Source organism: Babylonia areolata, chromosome 26 (assembly GCF_041734735.1).
Source record: "Babylonia areolata isolate BAREFJ2019XMU chromosome 26, ASM4173473v1, whole genome shotgun sequence".
Lineage (NCBI taxonomy): Eukaryota > Metazoa > Mollusca > Gastropoda > Neogastropoda > Buccinidae > Babylonia > Babylonia areolata.
The window spans coordinates 10,487,405-10,510,632 of record NC_134901.1 but is presented as its reverse complement, the minus strand read 5'-3'; the positions used below and the strand labels follow the sequence as shown (position 1 = coordinate 10,510,632).

General features: G+C 43.3%; 1 protein-coding gene across 11 annotated transcripts in view; it reads right to left on the bottom strand.

Annotated features, from left to right (window-relative positions):
• The window catches only part of LOC143300445 (CD109 antigen-like), a 153,263-nt gene that overhangs the window by 25,820 nt on the left and 104,215 nt on the right, over window positions 1-23,228 (bottom strand). For all 11 annotated transcript variants that reach the window (XM_076614109.1, XM_076614111.1, XM_076614107.1 and 8 more), the window contains exons 20-26: window positions 20,899-21,016; window positions 18,579-18,692; window positions 15,187-15,252; window positions 12,333-12,485; window positions 11,167-11,320; window positions 8,779-8,955; window positions 2,428-2,512 (exon numbers count right to left, since the gene is read on the bottom strand). In XM_076614109.1, the coding sequence (XP_076470224.1) occupies window positions 2,428-2,512; window positions 8,779-8,955; window positions 11,167-11,320; window positions 12,333-12,485; window positions 15,187-15,252; window positions 18,579-18,692; window positions 20,899-21,016 (867 nt within the window). The remainder of the gene's footprint in view (window positions 1-2,427; window positions 2,513-8,778; window positions 8,956-11,166; window positions 11,321-12,332; window positions 12,486-15,186; window positions 15,253-18,578; window positions 18,693-20,898; window positions 21,017-23,228) is intronic.

The window sequence follows — 23,228 nt, the reverse complement described above, 5'->3', positions numbered from 1 at the left end:
ACACAACTGATGTGTCTCATGATGCTGCTGCTGTGTCGTTATGTATTCAGCGTGTGCGTCTGTTGCGCGTCTGTTGTATTCAGTGTGTGTGTCTGTTGTATTCAGCATGTGCATCTGTTGTATTCAGTGTGTGTGTCTGTTGTATTCAGTGTGTGTGTGTGTTGTATTCAGCATGTGCGTGTGTTGTATTCAGTGTGTGCATGTGTCTGTTGTATTCAGCATGTGCGTGTGTCTGTTGTATTCAGTGTGTGCATGTGTCTGTTGTATTCAGCATGTGCGTCTGTTGTATTCAGCATGTGTGTCTGTTGTATTCAGCATGTGCGTCTGTTGTATTCAGCATGTGTGTCTGTTGTATTCAGTGTGTGTGTCTGTTGTATTCAGCGTGTGTGTCTGTTGTATTCAGTGTGTGTGCGTGTGTTGTATTTAGCGTGTGTGCGTGTCTGTTGTATTCAGCGTGTGTGTCTGTTGTATTCAGTGTGTGTGTCTGTTGTATTCAGCGTGTGTGCGTGTCTGTTGTATTCAGCGTGTGCGTCTGTTGCGTCTGTTGTATTCAGCATGTGTGTCTGTTGTATTTAGCGTGTACGTCTGTTGTATTCAGTGTGTGGGTCTGTTGTACTCAGCGTGTACGTGTTGTATTTAGTGTCTGTTGTATTCGGCGTGTACGTCTGTTGTATTCAGCGTGTGTGCGTGTGTTGTATTTAGCGTGTGTGCGTGTCTGTTGTATTCAGCGTGTGCGTCTGTTGCGTCTGTTGTATTCAGCATGTGTGTCTGTTGTATTCGGTGTGTACGTGTGTTGTATTCAGCGTGTGTGCGTGTCTGTTGTATTCTGCGTGTGCGTCTGTTGTATTCTGCGTGTGCGTCTGTTGTTCGCCGACCAGGCCAAGAGCTTCAACTTGTTGCTGCTGCTCTGTGTGTCTGTGATCTCTGCGTTTACCTCTGAGAATGAAACGATGTTTAAACCAAGATTTAATTTCCTTTCACCCCTTTTGGGGAAAGGGGGATTTCAAACAGGCAAACAATGGAAAAAAATAAAATAACTTCTTTTTTTTTTAAACTCCAAAAGAAAGAAGAAGCTGATAATGGAACAGACTGAACATGACAACAACTAGTAAATGAACTGTGTCAACACCACTCATGCGTGGAACACAATGTATGACTAATGCATACTACATCAATAATGTAACCTAATCACCCCGACTCGTTCTCAAAATGCATTCACACATTCAAAACGTTATCAAAATACTCCATAAAACTGCCTTGGAATACTGCAAAAACAGCAACGATAAAACCATCTCTTGCATCTGAATGCAGTTCTAAGAAACCGAACTGGTTCTTTTAACACAAACAAACCACGATGATGGATAATAAAATTTGTTTAAACGAGTTTTAACTGTCTGCAGTTACACCTGCCGGACACCAACTGACCTTTCCTTCCTCTCACAACCCAACTCTCACAGGACTTCCAAAGACTGAAGGGAGGCTGCAGATATTTTCCAATTTATGATCTCTCCACATTACGTCTGACATTTTTAGGAATTTGGCTACTGAAAGACGGGCGCAATAGCTGAGTGGTTAAAGCGTTCGGTGGGTTATGGAAACAAGAACGTACCCAGCATGCACACCCCTGAAAACGGAGTATGGCTGCCTACATGGCGGGGTAAAAACGGTCATACACGTAAAAGCCCCCTCGTGTGCATACGAGTGAACGCAGAAGAAGGCGGCTACTGAAAAAGGGAGGTCATTCTGGACCTGCCTTTACTTCCCCTCCTCTCCACTGTAATGGAACCACCCCAGTCATCACCCCCACAGCTTTGTGCTGAATCTGGGTACTTGCTTCTTTGTTTTACATCGTGGTGCTGCTGCTGTATCTCACGCAGGCACACACACACACACACACACACACACACAAGCAGGTATGCACGTACACATTTACACACACACACACACACACACACACACAAGCACGCACTTCACACACACACACACACACACACACAAGCACACACGTACATGCACACACACATTCATACACATCTCCACACACACACACACACACACTCACACACACACACACACACACACACACACACACAATCATGCACTTCACACACACACACACACACAAGCACACACGTACACGCACACACACATTCATACACATCTCCACACACACACACACACACACACACACACACACACACACACACACAAGCAGATACACACACACACAGTTACACACACACACACACACACTATTTTAAAGTTTCACACAGTTGTGCATCAAGCTCACACATGTCCACACACACTGAGCACATCAAAACTATCTTTCTCACAAACACACGCACACACTTTTGAACTTACACACATACAAACTCACACACACATAAACGCACACACGCACGCACACGCACTTAATTTTCTGCATACCATGTGCTTGGTGCTTGATCACTTGTGCCAAAAGCACTGTAACCACCGTCTTTCCAACGATATTGCTGCGTTTCCCTTTGGTAGCCTGTGTCCAATGAGTAAACACACACACACACACATGCGTGCACACGTGCACACGCACACACACACACATACACACTTTTAAAGTCTACTGGAGCAGACTGACATGATATTATAAACATATCTTAAAATCTCTGCATATCTTTAGATTAAAAAAAGGGAAAAGAAACTCTTGTTGAATCGATTTTGTACATACAATAAAAAGGCAGAAAATAATTTTGTTACAAAACAAAGAAAATCCACTCTACATTCTGTTTCGTATCGAAACAAGACAAAACAATATATACACTCATATGTAATGACTTTAAGGAGTGGAAAGTACAAAAACACACTGAATAAAACACTGACTGTATCAAACATTATTTACAAATATAAACACACCCTACTATTCTCATGAACACTGTGTGTCTCATTCACCACTAGTCAGCAAGATGAGTGTCACAACGTACGTGGCACAGCCCAGTGTCACAGCTGTGTCAACTGTCACCCTACACCATGTCACTGCTTGCATAATTTGTTGGTTTCGTTTGCCACAATTTGAACAAGAGAGGCAAGGCCTTCAAGACTCACTTGTGATAAATTAAGTCCCCTAGCATTACTTACAGAGTAATTTCCCTTTTTTACTATCTGCACCAAAACGTTTGCAAAATTAATAAAAATTCCATGCTTAGCAAAAGAAGTTCCTGTTTGAACAAAAAATGACAATAATGACTGCTCTTGTTGTTGTGTCAAACATCAGATCAAAGTGCCAAGTTTAGAGAATAAAAAAAATATAAATATAACAGTAAATGCAGTTTACATATAATCAGGCTTCTTTTTTTTATGCCCATCCCAGAGGTGCAATATTGTTTTTAAACAAGATGACTGGAAAGAACTGAATTTTTCCTATTTTTATGCCAAATTTGGTGTCAACTGACAAAGTATTTGCAGAGAAAATGTCAATGTTAAAGTTTACCACGGACACACAGAAACACGGACACACACACACACACACACACAGACAACCGAACACCGGGTTAAAACACAGACTCACTTTGTTTACACAAGTGAGTCAAAAAAATAACCAGGCACCAAAAAACACACACAGATAATCCAACGACTTTGCACTGAGTGGAAGAGTATGAGCGGGAACAAATGGCAGCACAAATTCACGGACTGCTGTTAGTGCTGCTGCCATGTTGTCTACAACCATGCCACTACAATGTTATCTTCAGGATCACTTTCCACTTTATTATCTTCTATTTCATTTCCCTCTTCAACTACACCTATTTCACAATCCGATGCAGCTTCTTCTTCTTCTGCTTCTTCTGCATTGCCCGTGATCATGGTCTCAGACTTGCAGTCCTATGCTGGAAATGAAGGTGGTGGTCTTGATGAGGTCTTCTTTGGTGCCCCAGAGCTTTTCTGCCAGTGTGGCTCCATAGGGCCACTGCTGCGTCCGTGCATGTTGATACAGGGGGCAGGACTGCAGGATGCAGTTTTTTTCTTCTCTTTCCAGCTCCTCCAGCTGACACACAACAGCCTCAATCTCTTCCTTCATGTGATCCCCCTACATTACATTTTCAATACTGGCCGCATTTTCAGCTCTGAGAAAGTGTGTGGATGAAGTGGCAAAACGAGGTCTAAATTCTTATGAATGGGGGCCTGTTCAGTGCCAAAAGTAACACCATTCTTTCATTGGTTCATCCTTACTTTCACAGTAATCTTCAGTCATGGTGTGTGTGTGTGTGTGTGTGTGTGTGCTGCGGTCAGTGTGTAATGGAAATTCCCCACTATACCTGACTCCCAGGCAGTGGACTACAGCTTGAATAAAGAAACAGTGGGGGTTTCCAGTTGGTGGGCCGTGGTGGGATATAAAATGTCAGAGGGTTAAAGGTCTTATTCATACCTACCGTCCTTCCAACTTTGGTTTCTGTGTCTGTCACTTGTGGTGTGTGTCCATCGAGATCGATGATGACCATCGTTGTCATCCAGCTGGGGGATGGGGGGAGGGTGGTGGTGGGGTGGGGGGGGGAGGATGCTCATGAATCTATCTGTGAATGCGCAGATGGCTGAATAGTCCAATCTGTGCACGAAATGTTCGCTGACAGTTGGGGCAGACAAAGACAGGCATACCATTGTCAGGGAGCTTGTTTGCCCGTGACTTTCTGGCCTGCCTCTTCTCAACAGCTGCAGCAGTCCTGTTGGCCTCGCACAACTTGGCGCCTTTGTGCACAGCAGCACGCCATTTGTCACGGTCCACTGCAGATTCCTCCCAGGAGTCAGGGTTGATATCAAACGCTTTCAGAGAGACTTTCAGAGTATCTCTGAAGCGCTTCTTCTGACCTCCGTGTGATCTCTTCCCTTGTTGCAGCTCGCCATAGAAAAGCCTTTTGGGCAGCCGATGGTCTGGCATGCGCGCCACGTGTCCAGCCCAGCGAAGCTGGGACTTCATCAGGATGGTGAAGATGCTGGGAAGGGTGGCTTTTGCGAGCACCTCTGTGTCTGGGGTCTTGTCTTGCCACTTGATGTTCAGTAGCTTCCTGAGGCATGTTGTGTGGAAGTGGTTCAGCTTCTTGGCATGTCGTTGGTACACTGTCCAAGTTTCGCAGGCGTACAGTAGTGTGGGGAGAACTACTGCTCTGTAGACCTTTAGCTTGGTCTCAAGACTAATGCCTCTTCTGTTCCAGACATTTGCACTGAGTCTACCAAAAGTTGCGCTTGCTCTTGCAATCCTGACGTTCACTTCATCGTCGATGGTCGCATTTCGTGACAGTGTGCTGCCAAGGTATGTGAACCGCTCCACCGCACTGAGTCTCTGACCGTTGACTGTGATGTTGGGCTCAACGTAGGGTTTCCCTGGGGCTGGCTGATGGAGAACTTCAGTTTTCCTCGTGCTGATGGTAAGGCCGAAGTTCCTGCTGGCAGTGGCAAACTTGTCAACGCTGAGTTGCATGTCAGCTTCAGATCCAGCGTTGAGGGCACAATCATCAGCAAACAAAAAGTCTCTGATGATGTCTGTCATGACCTTCGTTTTTGCTTGAAGCCTTCTGAGGTTAAACAACTTACCATCTGTTCGGTACTTTAGGCCGATTCCAACATCGCCATCTCTGAAGGCATCAGTAAGCATTGCAGAGAACATGAGGCTGAACAGCGTTGGAGCCAGGACGCAGCCTTGCTTGACACCATTTGTGACAGCAAAAGGAGCAGATGTTTCCCCTTTGTCCTGGACTCGAGCCTGCATGCCTTCATGGAACTGGCTGACCAAGGAAATAAATTTCCGAGGGCATCCGTACTTGGCCATGATCTTCCACAGTCCCTCTCTACTCACGGTGTCGAAGGCCTTAGTGAGGTCGACATAGGTGGAGAACAGATCAGCATTTTGCTCCTGACATTTCTCTTGCAGCTGCCTTGCAGCAAACACCATGTCGGTGGTTCCGCGCTCTTTCCGGAATCCACATTGGCTCTCAGGCAAATGACCTTGGTCAAGGTGTGCTGTGAGGCGGTTTAGTAGGATCCTGGCAAGTATCTTGCCTGCGATGGAGAGCAAGGAAATGCCCCGATGGTTATCACAGGCTTGCCGGTTCCCCTTTCGCTTGTACAAGTGAATGATAGATGCATCTTTGAAATCCTGGGGGATCGTCTCTTCTTTCCACATGAGTGAGTACAGCTGATGGAGCTTCTCAGTCAGCACAGTGCCTCCATCCTTGTAGACCTCTGCTGGTATGGAGTCTGAGCCAGGTGCTTTGCCACTGGATAGCAGACGAATTGCTTTCTGGGTCTCAAGAGGTGTTGGCGGATCGTCCAGTGCTTCGTTGATGGGAACTTGTGGGAGACGGTCTATGGCTTCATCATTTATGGAGGAAGGGCGATTTAAGACACTGTTGAAGTGCTCAGCCCAGCGTTCGAGAATTTTCTCCTTCTCGGTGATCAAGGTATTCCCATCTGCACTGAGGAGGGGGGATGATCCTGAGGATGTGGGGCCGTAGACTTCTTTTAAGGCATCATAGAACCTCTTCATATCGTGCCTGTCAGCATATCCCTGGATCTCATCAGCTTTGTCACTCAGCCACTTATCCTGCATCTGGCGTAACTTTTGCTGAACAGTCCTGCGGATGGCATCGTACACATCCTTTTTTGATGTGGACTTTGGGTTGCTCAGGTAGGCTTGATGCAGACGGCGTTTCTCATCCAGAAGCTGCTTGATTTCATCACAGTTTTCATCAAACCAGTCTTTGTGCTTTCTGGACATGGGTCCCAGGGTCTCTGAAGCTGTACTATAGATCAGCTCACGCAGGGTCCTCCAGTCAGACTCCACATTCTGGTTGTCCAGAGAGGCGGATTCCAGACGATCTTCCAGCAGCTCCACAAAGGACTGTTTGATGGTGATGTTTTTCAGCTTAGCGATGTTGAGCCGTTTTGGAGCCTTCTGGCCTTGGGGGCGTCTCTTGGGCTGGATTTGAATATTCAGCTTCGAGACTACAAGGCGATGGTCTGTCCAACACTCGGCGCCGCACATGGTCTTTGTTACGCGTACATCTTGCCTATCCCTTTTCCTGACGATGACATAATCGATGAGATGCCAATGCTTTGAGCGAGGGTGCATCCATGACGTCCTGTTACGGGTAGGGAGGCAGAAAACTGTGTTGGTTATCAGCAGTTCGTGCTCTGCACAGGTCTGAAGCAAAAGCAATCCATTTGGGTTGCAGTGGCCCACACCGTGCTTTCCAATCACTCCATCCCAGGAGATGTAGTCAGAGCCAACTCTAGCATTGAAGTCCCCAAGAATGATGAGCTTGTCTGCTTTAGGGATAGCAGCAATGACAGAGTGAAGGTCCTCGTAGAACTTCGCCTTCACTTCATCCGGGTTGGTCATGGTTGGGGCGTAGGCACTGACAATGGTGAGGTGCTTCTGGCCAGATGCCAGTGGGAGTTTCATGGTCATAAGCCTATCGTTGACTCCCTTTGGGATTCCAGCTAGCTTGCTGACAAGTGCTGTTTTTACTGCAAAACCAACGCCAGCCTCACGTCGCTCTTCGCTTCCTCGTCCACTCCAGAAGAAGGTGTAACCAGATCCCCGTTCACAGAGCTCGCCTTCACCTGCAAGCCGAGTCTCACTCAAGGCTGCGATGTCAATGTTGTATCTGGCGAGTTCGGATGCAACTAGTGCCGTTCTCCTTTGGGGTCTGTCCGCGTTATCTCTGTCCAGGAGAGTCCTTATGTTCCAAGCACCAATGGTGAGAGGAACGATCCTTGTTTTTTTCTTTTCTTTCTTGTTGTTTCGACCGCTGATGTAGGGTCCCCGCCAGCCGCGGTATGCTGGCCAGGGTGATATGGAGCAGGCAATTTTTTAGGGCACCTTTTCTAGCCCCTTCCTCATGCCAGGGAGGTGAGCAGTGCATTCCTAAAGAGGGCTGCTCAGACGCTCAGACGGCTGCCGAGCTCCATCGCTGCTCCTGTCGACGAAGAACGACCCTATGGCCTGAGCCGCCTGCATGCAGGTCTGCGACTGCGACTGCCAGTGTACCCACACCTGTCGTTTCGTCGCTCGCCTGTCGCCACAGGACTTGGGGGTGATGAAATGATGAAGGATGAAAGGTTATTTTGGATGACTGATGACTTGCGCAATGAGTTTGTTTAAAGTGAAGAGGAGTTGCGCAACGTCAACCTCACTCTCTCGTCCGGATCCACCAATTTCCAGTGGCAAGACTAAGTCGAGACGACTGGAGGATGAGCACGGATGCAGTGGATGACCAAGATATCCTTTCGGTGTCTCATCTTGCTCTCTGCACTCCACAGTGCGTTGCTGTAGCCGCCTTCCTCTCCGTTGAACCGATAGGTTTCTTCCGCAGATTCTGCCGGATCCAGACTTCGCATGCATGGGTAGACACACCCCGGGGGCCAACTGCGTGTGGCATGCACACAGCACAGTGGAGCTAGATGGCCGTCGGTGGCTCTCCTGAGCCAACGCCCTTTTATGGATCTCCATAAGGGTGTCTAGCCACCCGCCTCACCAGTCCCGGAAGGGAGTGGTGGGAGTGCCGGTTTAGTCGCCGGCACCCCGACCCTGAACAGGTTGTACTGGATTACAGGTTACCAGTAGCAGATCTAATGACCTGACCTGACATACACTTGTAATAGCCAAGAAAATGCCAATGTTAAAGATTAACAAGGACACAAACACACATCACTCAGTTATATATATTCATTTTGTTTACACATTTGAGTCAAGTAAAAAAAAAATTTTTTTAATTTAAAAAAACCACCCCATTAGGTGACTGCTGCACTGACCTTTGATCATGTAGTCCTTGGCGGTCCTGTTGAACTTAGCGCTGACGTCATCAATGGCAGAGAGGTATTTCATGGCGAAGATGTTGGGGATGGTGGTGATCATGTTCTGCTCCCCACAGCCTGTTGGCTGCCGCACCAAGTCATCAATGTTGTTCAGCACGTTCCCCATCAGGTCCCCTGCAACAAGCATTGGTGCCTTACGTCAACCCAAGACACAACCATCACGTCCGCTGCAACAAGCACTGGTGCCTTACGTCAACCCAAGACACAACCATCAGCACCTTACGTCAACCCAAGACACAACCATCATGTCTGCTGCAACAAGTATTAGTTCCTAACTTCAACCCAAGGCACAACCATCACGTCCACTGCAACAACCATCACACCTTACGTCAACCCAAGACACAACCATCAGCACCTTATGTCAACCCAAGACACAACCATCACGTCCACTACAGCAAGTATTGGTTCCTAACTTCAACCCAAGACACAACCATCATGTCCACTGCAACAACCATCAGCACCTTACATCAACCCAAGACACAACCATCACACCCACTGCAACAAGCATCAGCACCTTACGTCAACCCAAGACACAACCATCACATCCGCTGCAACAACCATCACACCTTACGTCAACCCAAGACACAACCATCACGTCCACTGCAACAACCATTGGTGCCTTACGTCAACCCAAGACACAACCATCACGTCCGCTGCAACAAGCATTGGTGCCTTACATCAACCCAAGGCACAACCATCACACCCACTGCAACAAGCATCAGCACCTTACGTCAACCCAAGGCACAACCATCAGCACCTTACGTCAACCCAAGACACAACCATCACGTCCACTGCAACAAGCATCAGCGCCTTACGTCAACCCAAGACACAACCATCAGGCACCTGCAGAAGAGGCTCACATCATCATCTAGATACTTAAGCAGCTCCTGTCCTCGGTCTGAGTCCTAACTGCACGTACAACCACAAGTCATTTGTCACCCATGATCACAGAAAGAAAAGATTCAGTCTCAGTTTTTCAAGGAGGCGTCAGTACATTCAGACAATTCCATACATGCTACATCACATAGTGCTAGGCAAATGTCTGGCCAGCATTACTACCCAGTGTGCTTGTCAGGCCTCGAATGAATGCATGTATATTTGTGTACCTGTCAGAGTGGATTTCTTCTACAGAATGTTGATAGAGGGCAACACTTATGTTGCCATGGGTTCTTTTTCAGTGCACCAAGTGGCTGCTACACAAGGAACCTAGGTTTATCATCTCCAGTCAAAGTTGGGAGAAAGGGCGAGACACACATGTAATGATATTTGGGAAATGGAATTATGGTTCCTTGATTACTAATTACTATTCTTAAAAAATAAATTGAAAAACATATATCAAAAAAGTTTCTGCAGCAAATTCATTTGTGTGCAGAGGTGAATCCTGCCATATCTGTGTTGTATCAACAATATTCCATGCAGATGCATCGTTTCTGACTTACAGCTGCCAACACCCATGTGTGTGTTTATCTGTACTCCAGACAATGTCACCAGTGTGCTAACTCTTTTCTATATTCATGATTTGCAGACCTGTTCTTTGGGGAGAAACTTTGGTAATATCTACCACACGCAGCCAAGACAGCCTATCAGAAACTTTGGTAATATCTACCACACGCAGCCAAGACAGCCTATCAGAAACTTTGGTAATATCTACCACACGCAGCCAAAACAGCCTATCAGAAACTTTGATAATATCTACCCCACGCAGCCAAGACAGCCTATCAGAAACTTTGGTAATATCTACCACACGCAGCCAAGACAGCCTATCAGAAACTTTGGTAATATCTACCACACGCAGCCAAGACAGCCTATCAGAGTAATTCTTCGACAGAATTTTGCCAGATGACGACCCTTTCGTTGCCATGTGTTCTTTTTCAGTGCAGCAAGTGTGTGCTGCACACAGACCCACAGTTCATCATCTCATCAGACTGACTAGACTTCTGGTTCATACTCCAATCCAGCTTGGGAGAATGGGTGACACAAGGATTCAAACCCAGACCCTCACGGACACTATACTGGAAGACAGGCATCTTAACTCACTCAGTACGGCCAGTCCTCTCTTCTCCACTACACAGACCCCTCGGATGTCCAGTGGGTGTCTCTATGACCCAGCCTTTAGCTTCCGTCGTCAGATTTGCGGTGTTCTTTGTCAACATTCACCTCTTCAGTGTAAGAGCCTTCCGCTTGTAATATTTTGATGATGGTAATTGGGGTGAAACGCTGTTAACGTCATCTCTTTCGCCATTCGTATGGAGAGAGTTAACCATTCTGCCATCTTCCTACTGAAATACAGCAGATGGGCAGTGTTTTGCACCGCTGCAGACTTACCAGTAAGCTTGACATAGGCCCTCTTGGAACCCAGCACAATCTGGGACCTGGTCCAGCCCTCATAGCTGAACTCCAGTTCTGTCTCGAACGTCGGTTGATCCGCTGACAGGACCACGGGGAAAGTTTCAAAGCCCATGCGTTCTTTGCCCTCAGGCTGTTAAAAAAAGAACACACACACACACACACACACACACACACACATATCCATCATTACATCTCCATTCCTCAGACTTGTAAGCACTAATAACAACAATGATGATAATGAGGATGAAGATGATGATAATTATGTATACTGATGATGAAGGTATGAAGAAGAATACAGAACGAATAGGTAGATGGAAAGAAATTAGATCTAAGGAAGTAAAAAAAAAGGTGTTTTTTTTTTCAAAGCAACAGTTCTGTTTCGCCATTGGTGCTCCCTGGCTGGTGTCATCCAGTAAAGCATACCAATGTGTCCTAATGTTTCTATTTTAGCTTACAATAACTCACAGGCCAATGTAAAAATTGCTAGAAGTTCACACCAAATGTAAAACACAACAGTTTTTCAATGCATCAAACTTCTTTTCTTTTTCAGTTAATGTTCTGGAAGAGTACAAACCTTGTTTTATTATCATATCCCCTAGTAAATTTCATTAATTTCCATCTTTATCACATCCCCCAGTAAATTTCATTAATTTCCATCTACATGGCACAATTTTGTCGCTTCTGTATAAAAATCATTCTTCAATGCTTGGTTTCTTTACAATGTGCAGTTACCAAGAAAATACCCCCAATTCATGCACACCGTCAAACCACAGGGGAAAAAAGGGGTGGGGTGGTACTGGTCAGTTTTACTCTAACTTGGTTTCTTCGCCATTTTCCATTTAACCAAAAAATACCTACGGTTGTGATGGGACTTGCATGAATGGACAGTCAAAAAATCACAGGCAGATCAAAACCGAACCAAACCAATACAAAAGTACTTCAGAATCAGCTTTCAGGTGATTTCATTTTTACCAATCTTGGTTCCTTCACCATTTTGCAGTTGACAAGAAAACAGCCATGTTTAAGCACACGCGCGCACGCACGCATGCATGCACACACACACACACACACACACACACACAACAAGAAGAGAAAAAACAACAACACCAACAGGCAAAACCAAACAAAACAAAGGAAGGTACCTTCACGATCAGTTTTCTGGTGACTTCATCAGTGTATTCTTCGGGCACCTGAGCATCCACACTTCTTCCTGTTGCTCTGACCACCAGAGACACAGTTGCTACAGTGTTGCCATTGATCTCAAACTCCACACTCTGCCCTGTGCCTGGAGCCACCTGAACAGAAAACAAAAACACATGTCAGCGTTCGGTGGGTTATGGAAACAAGAACATACCCAGCATGCACACCCCTCATCATGTAACAGACATAACATATGTGCAGACTTCCCACCTTTCACACTCAAGTACCAACTTCACTCTCATTATCAATAAAATGTCATATGTCACATGGTCCTTCAGTGATACAGATTACTGGGATATGAAGACCTGAAAGGTCATGTTCTAAAAGTGACAGTAGTTTATACTACACTCTTCTTCTTCGCTTGTATGTGGGCTGCAACTCCCACGTTCACTCGCATGTACCTGAGTGGGCTTTACGTGTATGACCGTTTTTAACCCTCTTAATATCTAGTATAACATGCTGTCACTTTTAGAACATGACCTTTCATAAAACATGCATCAAATGCTGACTTGATTAAGAAAACCACAAGCCATTCAAATTCAAATGTAAGAAAAGTGAACATTCAATTCCTGCAACATCTAAACTCATTTACTCACACACTTACACACCAAATCACCCCACCCCACCCCACCCAACCCTTCCTCCCTCACACACACACACACACACACACACACACACATGTCAGTACACATTGGCATTAACAGCATGCCAACCATACTTCATACCATTCTGAAGGTGTCAGGTTAAAACCTCAAAGGAAATAAAAACTCAAAAGCATAGACTTTTCCACTCCTGTCAATCATCCTTGCCATGTGGCCACAGTCTAGCCCATCATGTGCCGCCGTATAAATAGCTGAGCACAAAGCAAGGCCTGGCAAGCTTTCTGGTCTGACTGAGAGAGAGAGACAGCAGTACACAAGAAGGTTTGCACATTGCGGTAAAAAATACAAGGCAACCAACAACGTTGTTATGGTCAGTGCAAGTCTGACCTGAATTGTCCCAAAAGGAATGAAAATGTTATTTCAATTTCCAAAGCCCAAAACAAGGCTGGAAGACTACAAAGTGTGGACAAAAGCATGAGGCTAACCCACACGATGGAGCAATGGCCGAGTGGTTAAAGCATTTGACTTTCAATCTGATGGTCCCCAGTTCGAATCTCCGTAATGGGACCTGGCGGGTAAAGGGTTTGAGATTATTCCGATCTCCCAGGTCAACATATGTGCAGACGTTCTAGTGCATTAACCCCCTTCATGTGTATATGCACCCATAGGATCAAATACGCATGTTTAAGATCCTGTAATCCAAGTCAGCGTTCAGTGGGTTATGGAAACAAGAACATTCCCAGCATGCACACACCCAAAAACAGAGTATGGCTGCCTACATGGCGGGGTAAATAAACAAAAATGATCATACATGTAATTTGTTACATGCCTGTCTGCGTGTGCCAGTCACCAAGACTGAAACCTGATTGCATGACACAGGAAACGAATGATGAGCACCTAATGACAGCTGTCAGTCGGCTCTACCCAGGTACGCTGCTTGTTGTGCATATGACTCTGTGTTTATACAGCACTTAGAGCTTGGTTTCCGACCGAGGATAGGCACTGTATAAATATCAATATCATCATTATCATCATCAAGCAGTTAGAGCTTGGTCTGTGACTGAGCATAGGGGCTATGTATTTGTATTTGTATTTGTATTTCTCTTTTTTATCACAACAATTTCTCTGTGAGAAATTCGGGCTGCTCTCCCCAAGGAGAGCGTGTCGCTACACTACAGCGCCACCCTTTTTTCTTTCTTTTTTTTTTTTCCTGCGTGCAGTTTTATTTGTTTTTCCTATCAAAGTGGATTTTTCTACAGAACTTTGCCAGGAACAACCCTTTTGTTGCTGTGGGTTCTTTTACGTGCACTAAGTGTGCAACACATGGGACCTCGGTTTATCGTCTCATCCGAATGACTAGCGTCCAGACCACCACAAAAGGTCTAGTGGAGGGGGTGAAAATATCGGCAGCTGAGCCGTGATTCAAACCAGCGTGCTCAGATTCTCTCGCTTCCTAGGCGGACACGTTACCTCGAGGCCATCACTCCACCTGTAAGTATCAATATCATCATCGATATATCATCATCATCATCATCAAGCACTTAGAACTTGGTCTATAACAGAGGATAGGCGCAACAGGACCCAGGCATCACTTTCTCTTCACTTGTCAGGTGGAAAGTTTAGCACCTCTAGCGGACGGGTTGAATATGCTTGGGTTAAGACAGAGCACAACTGACCACATGATCCTTCAATGATACAGGTCACTGGAACAAGAACCACCACCCATGCCTGGCAGACTGACAACCTGGGAAATATATAAGAGTGGAGTGATGGCCTAGAGGTAACGCGTCCGCCTAGGAAGTGAGAAAGAATCTGAGCGCGCTGGTTCGAATCACGGCTCAGCCGCCGATATTTTCTCCCCTTCCACTAGACCTTGAGTGGTGGTCTGGACGCTAGTCATTCGGATGAGACGATAAACCGAGGTCCCGTATGCAGCATGCACTTAGCGCACGTAAAAGAACCCACGGCAACAAAAGGGTTGTTCCTGGCAAAATTCTGTAGAAAAATCCACTTCGATAGGAAAAACAAATAAAACTGCACGCAGGAAAAAATACAAAAAAAATTGGGTGGCGCTGTAGTATAGTGACACGCTCTCCCTGGGGAGAGCAGCCCGAATTTCACACAGAGAGATCTGCTGTGATAAAAAGAAATACAAATACAAATACAAAACCTGAATTACTGATCACTTTCTCACCATGATCTTCTTGCTGTTGTCTCCGATGATTTCATAGCCCTCCCCTTGTTTCAGTGTCACAATAGTCTGGAGGAGAAAAAACAAAACAGAAACCATGACAATAACAACATGGCGTTGCTGCCACTTTCAATACTCCTTTTCTGTTGTTGGTTTTTGGGTGTGTGAGTAGTTGTTTTTAAACTGAGCTGTCATAACCAGGAACACCCACATATATTTAAAATTATTTCTTAACCTACTAGACTAGTACTAGACTAGATCAGATACTGTGGTCTATTCACTTATCATATCCAAGCAGGAGGTGCCTTTGTAACTATACTGCCATCCATTTTTTCATTCGAACATTGCATAAGAGTCAATTCCAAAAACAAAACAAAAAAAGGTGATATGTGTTAGGTTGTATGATACATCACATGTCAGCATCATTCTCTTAAAAAATCTAATATCCACAACAACAAAACATAAAAAAGGAATGTAAAAATGAATGTAAAAAACAATTCTTCCAAAAAGGTCCATTCATCTAACCCCTTTCACTTTCGAAAATCTATTTTGTAATTTTTGCAAAATAATCAGGAACATCTAAAAAAAAAATTTAATTAAGATAATGCTTAAAAGTATGTAAAACTGTACATTTTATTAAAGGAAAACAAATGGAGAACTTAGATAAATTCATCATAAGTTCAATGTTGACAGGATGACATAACTCCCAATCAGGGGAAAATAACCTGGATTTTTAGAAGAAAAAAAAAACACAAAATATTTTGAAAAAAAAGAAAAAAAGAAAATTCAAGTCTATTTTATGGGTGGAAATGGTGCTAAAATATTACCAAGAACCCAGTGCAATTATGTTGTTTCCTCCACTATCATGCTGTTTCAAACAAACACTGTACACAAACACTTGCAAACACCTAAACAACCTCCCACCCAAACACCAACAAACACTATCACACAATATTGAAATACAAAAAGCTCCATGTAAACAATATTTTGGCTTCAAGCTTTCATCTGGAGGGTTTCACCGTAACTGAAAATCCCAACAAGAAGGTTTCAAGCCAAAATATTGTTGTTTTTCTATAACCATTTCTTACGTAACCCCGCCCCCTTCCTGTTGATGTATCTTGTAGCATGTAATCATCATCTGGATAACCAGAATCACTTCAGTTGATCAACAATAACATTACTTTCATTTTCTGTCACATTTTCATAGCTGCTATTATCAATGTTGTGCGGAAAATAAAACACAATTCTGGCCACCTCTTCTGTACTTTTTGTCCTGACAGGCATGTTGACATGCTCAACAACTTTTCACTTTACAAAATACAAACAAAAAAAACCTCAAATTTGAGCCAGAATTTGCTGAAATATTGCTTCAAACACACATCAAGGCAGTCACCATTTGCAAGGAAGTAAGCATACTGAAATGAGTGGCTAGACTGTTGATAATGCAGTTACCCCTAAACTGCGGATATATCCGCCATCAGAAGTGAAGGCTTAACTTGGTTATTCTGGGATTCTCATATAGCAATTTTTGTTTGTTTGTTTTCATAAGTATTCACACTATCTAGATCCTGTGTAAAAAAAAAAAAAAAAAAAAAAAATGCAAGGTGACGCCTGTAGTTATGAGTGGTGCTGATTACGCTGGCTGCATACACCGCTGTTTACCGAAAATTCAGCATCGTTTCACCACGCCTCCAAGAAGAAAAATGTGCACGTTCCCCCACACGGTGCTAAAGTTTCTGTGTGAATACTGTACATGAACTAAATTTTGATCACTGACTCCATATTCTTTAACCAAAACTGATCACTCACAAAGGCAGGGAGGAGAGAGATCTTGCACAGACCATGAATCTAGTTACCCTGTAATGGGTAGTAGGCCTCCTTCGGTCATGGCTGACCATGGATAGAGTACATCCGACCTAATGTCTAATTGGGCTGTCTGCTTGGACTAAGCAGCGTCGCCTGTGACTGTAGAGACCGATGCAAGAGAGACAGTCTCTGTCTCAGCGGTCATATGTGTAAGCTGATGCTGGTCTGTTGGCTGCCGTCCCTTTTCTGCGAGCTCGCTTTTCTGCTGCAGCAGCTGACAGTTTGTCCTCACCAATCCGCAGCTGATTCTTGAGAGTGCTTCTCCATCTGTTGCGGTCATCTGCAAGGTCCTCCCAAGATTCAGCGTTGATCTCAAGCGCCTTCATGTCACGTTTGCAAACGTCTTTGTATCTCAGCTGTGGATGGCCGATGCTTCTCTGCCCATTGACGAGTTCTCCACAAAGAATGTCTTTTGGGATGCGACCATCTTCCATGCGGCGAACATGGCCCAGCCAGTGCAGCCGACACTGTCTCAGCATGGTATACATGGTCCGGAGGCCAGCACGAGTCAGGACTTCAGTGTTTGTCACCTTGTCTTGCCAGGAGATGCCAAGTATATGCCGTAGGCTTCTCAGGTGCAAAATGCCTTGTAACCACACACAATCCTCTTTGCACAAATATCATTCCAAAGTTGGAGACTGGCATTCAATGGGTACTTAACCCTTTGCAGGAGACCTTTCTCTTGCCGAATTTCTCCATACAGTACTGACTGGGCTGGGAGTGAGAACAAAGCGCTAGCATCTGAAACAACGCACTGCGTCAAGGAGTAACCCATCTGAAACAACGCACTGTGTCAAGGAGTAACTCATCTGAAACAACGCACTGCGTCAAGGAGTAACTCATCTGAAACAACGCACTGTGTCAAGGAGTAACTCATCTGAAACAACACACTGCGTCAAGGAGTAACCCATCTGAAACAACGCACTGCGTCAAGGAGTAACTCATCTGAAACAACGCACTGTGTCAAGGAGTAACTCATCTGAAACAACGCACTGCGTCAAGGAGTAACTCATCTGAAACAACGCACTGCGTCAAGGAGTAACTCATCTGAAACAACGCACTGTGTCAAGGAGTAACCCATCTGAAACAACGCACTGTGTCAAGGAGTAACTCATCTGAAACAACGCACTGCGTCAAGGAGTAACCCATCTGAAACAACGCACTGTGTCAAGGAGTAACTCATCTGAAACAACGCACTGTGTCAAGGAGTAACTCATCTGAAACAGCTCACTGTGTCAAGGAGTAACTTCACACTGTCCCTTACTTTTTCAAATAACACATCGACATCTCATGAAGGCATTCTGTTCTTTATCTCTGGATCTAAATCTCCACTGCTTTGCATAGCAACACTATTATAATGAATTATTGGTAAATAACAATTTTCTTCTTTTTTTTTCTTTTTTTTTTTTTAAGGTGGGCTTTGATGTGGGTGGGCGTTTATAATGCACAATGGGGTGGGGGGTGGGGTGAGGGGGATTTACTAGTTATGGGCATTTACAAGGTAGTTTACAGTGCATACAAACACTTACTTCCATTCTTGAGGACATGTAGTTGAAGACAGTGGTTCGCATGAGGAAGCGCTCATAGCGCCGGATAGAGTAGGGCAAATTCAGGTCCAAAAAGAAAGGATTGAAGGCCGCCAACTGTTGACAGGTCATTACATCAACAATATAGAATAACGTTATTGTTAATACCAATATCATTAGTAAGTCATTACATTAACAATATAGAATAATGTCATTGATACTAACAATATCATTAGTAAGTCATTACATTAACTATACAGAATAATGTTATTGCTAATATCAATATCATTAGTAAGTCATTACATTAACTGTACAGAATAATGTTATTGCTAATAACAATATCATTAGTAAGTCATTACATTAACTGTACAGAATAATGTTATTGCTAATATCAATATCATTAATAATAATGATAATGATAACAACGATAGGAAGGAGAAGGATGACTAACAGTAATAATAATTGCATTAATACTGATAATAATGATGATAATATTAAGAAGAATCATAACACAACTAGTACTAGTACCAGTAACACTACTTCTACTACTATTAATAATAATAATAATAATAATAATAATACTTTTACACAGGATTTTCAAACCTCTCAAAGTGATTTACAATAACGTGTTGGTCAGACACACACACACACACACACACACACACACAGAGAGAGAGAGAGAGAGCAATAATACATCAATAACATCTTGATATAACTGCAGCAGCAATATTACAAGAACATTTCAATATCACTTCATCAGTCATAGCACAATATCATCCTGATACCAATAAATCCATAACAACTCTTTTCCTTTCCATTTCACACACACACACACACAAAACAAACGAACAAAAAAATACAGCAATAATACCATAAGAACTCTTTTCCTTTCCATTTCACACACACACACACACACACACACACACACACACACACACACAAAACTAAGCAATGGTGATGCGCAATGCTGTTACCACACAATAGTTTCAGTTTCAGTTTCACTTTCTCAAGGAGGCGTCACTGCGTTCGGACAAATCCATACACGCTACACCACATCTGTTGAGCAGATGCCTGACCAGCAGCATAACCCAACGCGCTTAGTCAGGCCTTGAGTGCATGCTTACATATTTGTGTACCTATGAAAGTGGATTTCATTTTACGTAATTTCGCCAGAGGACAACACTCTCGTTGCCATGGGTTCTTTTTCAGTGCGCCAAGTGCGTGCTGCACACGGGACCTCGGTTTATCGTCTCATCCGAAAGACTAGACGCTCAGTTTGATTTTCCAGTCAAACTTGGGAGAAAGGGCGAGAGCGGGATTCGAACCCACACCCTCACGGACTCTCTGTGTTGGCAGCTGAGCGTCTTAACCATTCTGCCACCTTCACAATAAAGAAAGGCAAATCAAAAAACCAAAAAACCAGAATACCAACAAACAGTACAGTTTCAGTTACTCGTCACTGTGTTCACACAAATCCATATACACTATGCCACATCTGCTATGCAGATGCCTGACCAGCAGCGTCACCCAACGCGCTTAGAACAAGAGAGGCAAGGCCTTCAAGACTAACTTGTGACACACTTTAAAAAAAATCCAAGCTTTTTATGTATTGAGTATAATTTCAAAATGTAATGTTTAAGATGAGAAAGATCAGTTTAAAGCAAATTAACTCCCCTAGCTTTAATTACAGAGTAATTTCCCTTTTTTACCCTCTGCACCAAAACGTTTGCAAAATAAATAAAACTTCCATGCTTAGCAAAAGAAGTTCCTGTTTGAACAGAAAATGATAATAATGACTGCTCTTGTTGTTGGGTCAGAATATCAGATCAAAGTGCCAAGTTTAGAGAATACAAAAAATATAAATATAACAGTAAATGCAGTTTGCATATAATTAGGCTTCTTTTTTTTTTTCTTTTTTTTGTGCCCATCCCAGAGGTGCAATATTGTTTTAAACAAGATGACTGGAAAGAACTGAATTTTTCCTATTTTTATGCCTAATTTGGTGTCAACTGACAAAGTATTTGCAGAGAAAATGTCAATGTTAAAGTTTACCACGGACACACACACACACACACACACAGACAACCGAACACCGGGTTAAAACATAGACTCACTTTGTTTACACAAGTGAGTCAAAAACCAGAGTACCAACAAACAGTACAGTTTCAGTTTCAGTCACTTGTCACTGTGTTCGCACAAATCCATATACGCTACGCCACATTTGCTACGCAGATGCCTGACCAGCAGCGCCACCCAACGCGCTTAGAAAAAGCAGTGCAACGCAGCACAAAGAACCACGAAAGACCACAAGCACGTGCCAGACCTCATAGGGATCATCAGTGACGGCAATCTCCTCGTTGTCCTGAACAGCAAAGGCACTGATGACCCAAGACGTGATGCTGTCCGGCAGCTTCCTTGTCATGGACAGCTGGCCGTTGTCGCTGGAAACACAACCGTCATCACCGTCACTGACCCGGCACAACATCTTGACAAAAGAAACGTTTTCCTTCCTCTGAATCGAAAGTTTGTACTTCACTTGTATATTTATTCCGTTGGTTTCTCACCAACTTCCATCAAAGAAAGGAGGAGTCCGTGCTGTGCAGACTTTTTTTTACTCATTCTTATTTGTTGAAGGGGGAAGAGGCCCCTCGATGTATTCCCTGTGATGAGCCTCTCACCGTGAAACACGTGCTCCTTGACTGTTGGGATCTGCATGACGTTAGACACAGACATTACACGGCGGTTTCTTTGAAGACTTTGTCTCGTGATGTCCCTCCATGGGCGCTGATGGACTTCTTAAAAGAAGTGAACATTTTTAACCAGATTTGAAGGTTTTAAACTATGGAAGTTTTTTTTTTTAAACTTTGGGGTGGAAAGTTTGAAGTGGTGACTCGTTTTAATTGTTTGTTTTTTTAACCTTGTAGTAGTTATTAACGCGGCGATAGCCTTGAGATGGCCTTAGTGGTCGGCGAGGCTCTAAGCACCATAATTTAATTTCATTTCATTTGCCTTCCATCAACCAAAACTGATGCAGGAAAGCAAGTTCCAACTTTCGATTCAGACTAAAGGTAACTTTCTTCTTTTTGTGTCCAGAAAGAGAATCTTTACCAATACCGGGTACTTTTTTTTTTCTTCCTGTTTTCACATGGTGTCCCTGATGGGATGAATGGACTGCAGATTGCAGATCATACACAATGCAATCATTTTACGACAACACCATACACAATACTCATTATTACACCACAACACCAACAATACTCATTATTACACCACAACATCAACAATACTCATTAACAACATCAACAATACTCACTATTACACCACAACACCAACAATACTCATTATTACACCACAACATCAACAATACTCATTAACAACATCAACAATACTCATTATTACACCACAACATCAACAATACTCATTATTACACCACAACATCAACAATACTCATTATTACACCACAACATCAACAATACTCATTATTACACCACAACATCAACAATACTCATTATTACACCACAACATCAACAATACTCATTATTACACCACAACATCAACAATACTCATTAACAACATCAACAATACTCATTATTACACCACAACATCAACAATACTCATTAACAACATCAACAATACTCATTAACAACATCAACAATACTCATTATTACACCACAACATCAACAATACTCATTATTACACCACAACATCAACAATACTCATTAACAACATCAACAATACTCATTAACAACACCACAACATCAACAATACTCATTAACAACATCAACAATACTCACTATTACACCACAACATCAACAATACTCATTAACAACATCAACAATACTCATTAACAACATCACAACATCAACAATACTCATTAACAACATCAACAATACTCATTATTACACCACAACATCAACAATACTCATTAACAACATCAACAATACTCACTATTACACCACAACATCAACAATACTCATTAACAACATCAACAATACTCATTATTACACCACAACATCAACAATACTCATTAACAACATCAACAATACTCATTATTACACCACAACATCAACAATACTCATTAACAACATCAACAATACTCATTATTACACCACAACATCAACAATACTCATTAACAACATCAACAATACTCATTAACAACATCACAACATCAACAATACTCATTAACAACATCAACAATACTCATTAACAACATCAACAATACTCATTAACAACATCAACAATACTCATTATTACACCACAACAGGACCCACATTTAACAAACAACCTCACAGCAACATGACCCACATTTGACTAACAAACCCACATGTTTGACAAATACTTTCTCACACACTGAACCCACATTTGACTAACAAACCCACATGTTTGACAAATACTTTCTCATACACTGAACCCACATTTGACTAACAAACCCACATGTTTGACAAATACTTTCTCATACACTCAACCCGCATTTGACTAACAAACCCACATGTTTGACAAATACTTTCTCATACACTGAACCCACATTTGACTAACAAACCCACATGTTTGACAAATACTTTCTCATACACTGAACCCACATTTGACTAACAAACCCACATGTTTGACAAATACTTTCTCACACACTGAACCCACATTTGACTAACAAACCCA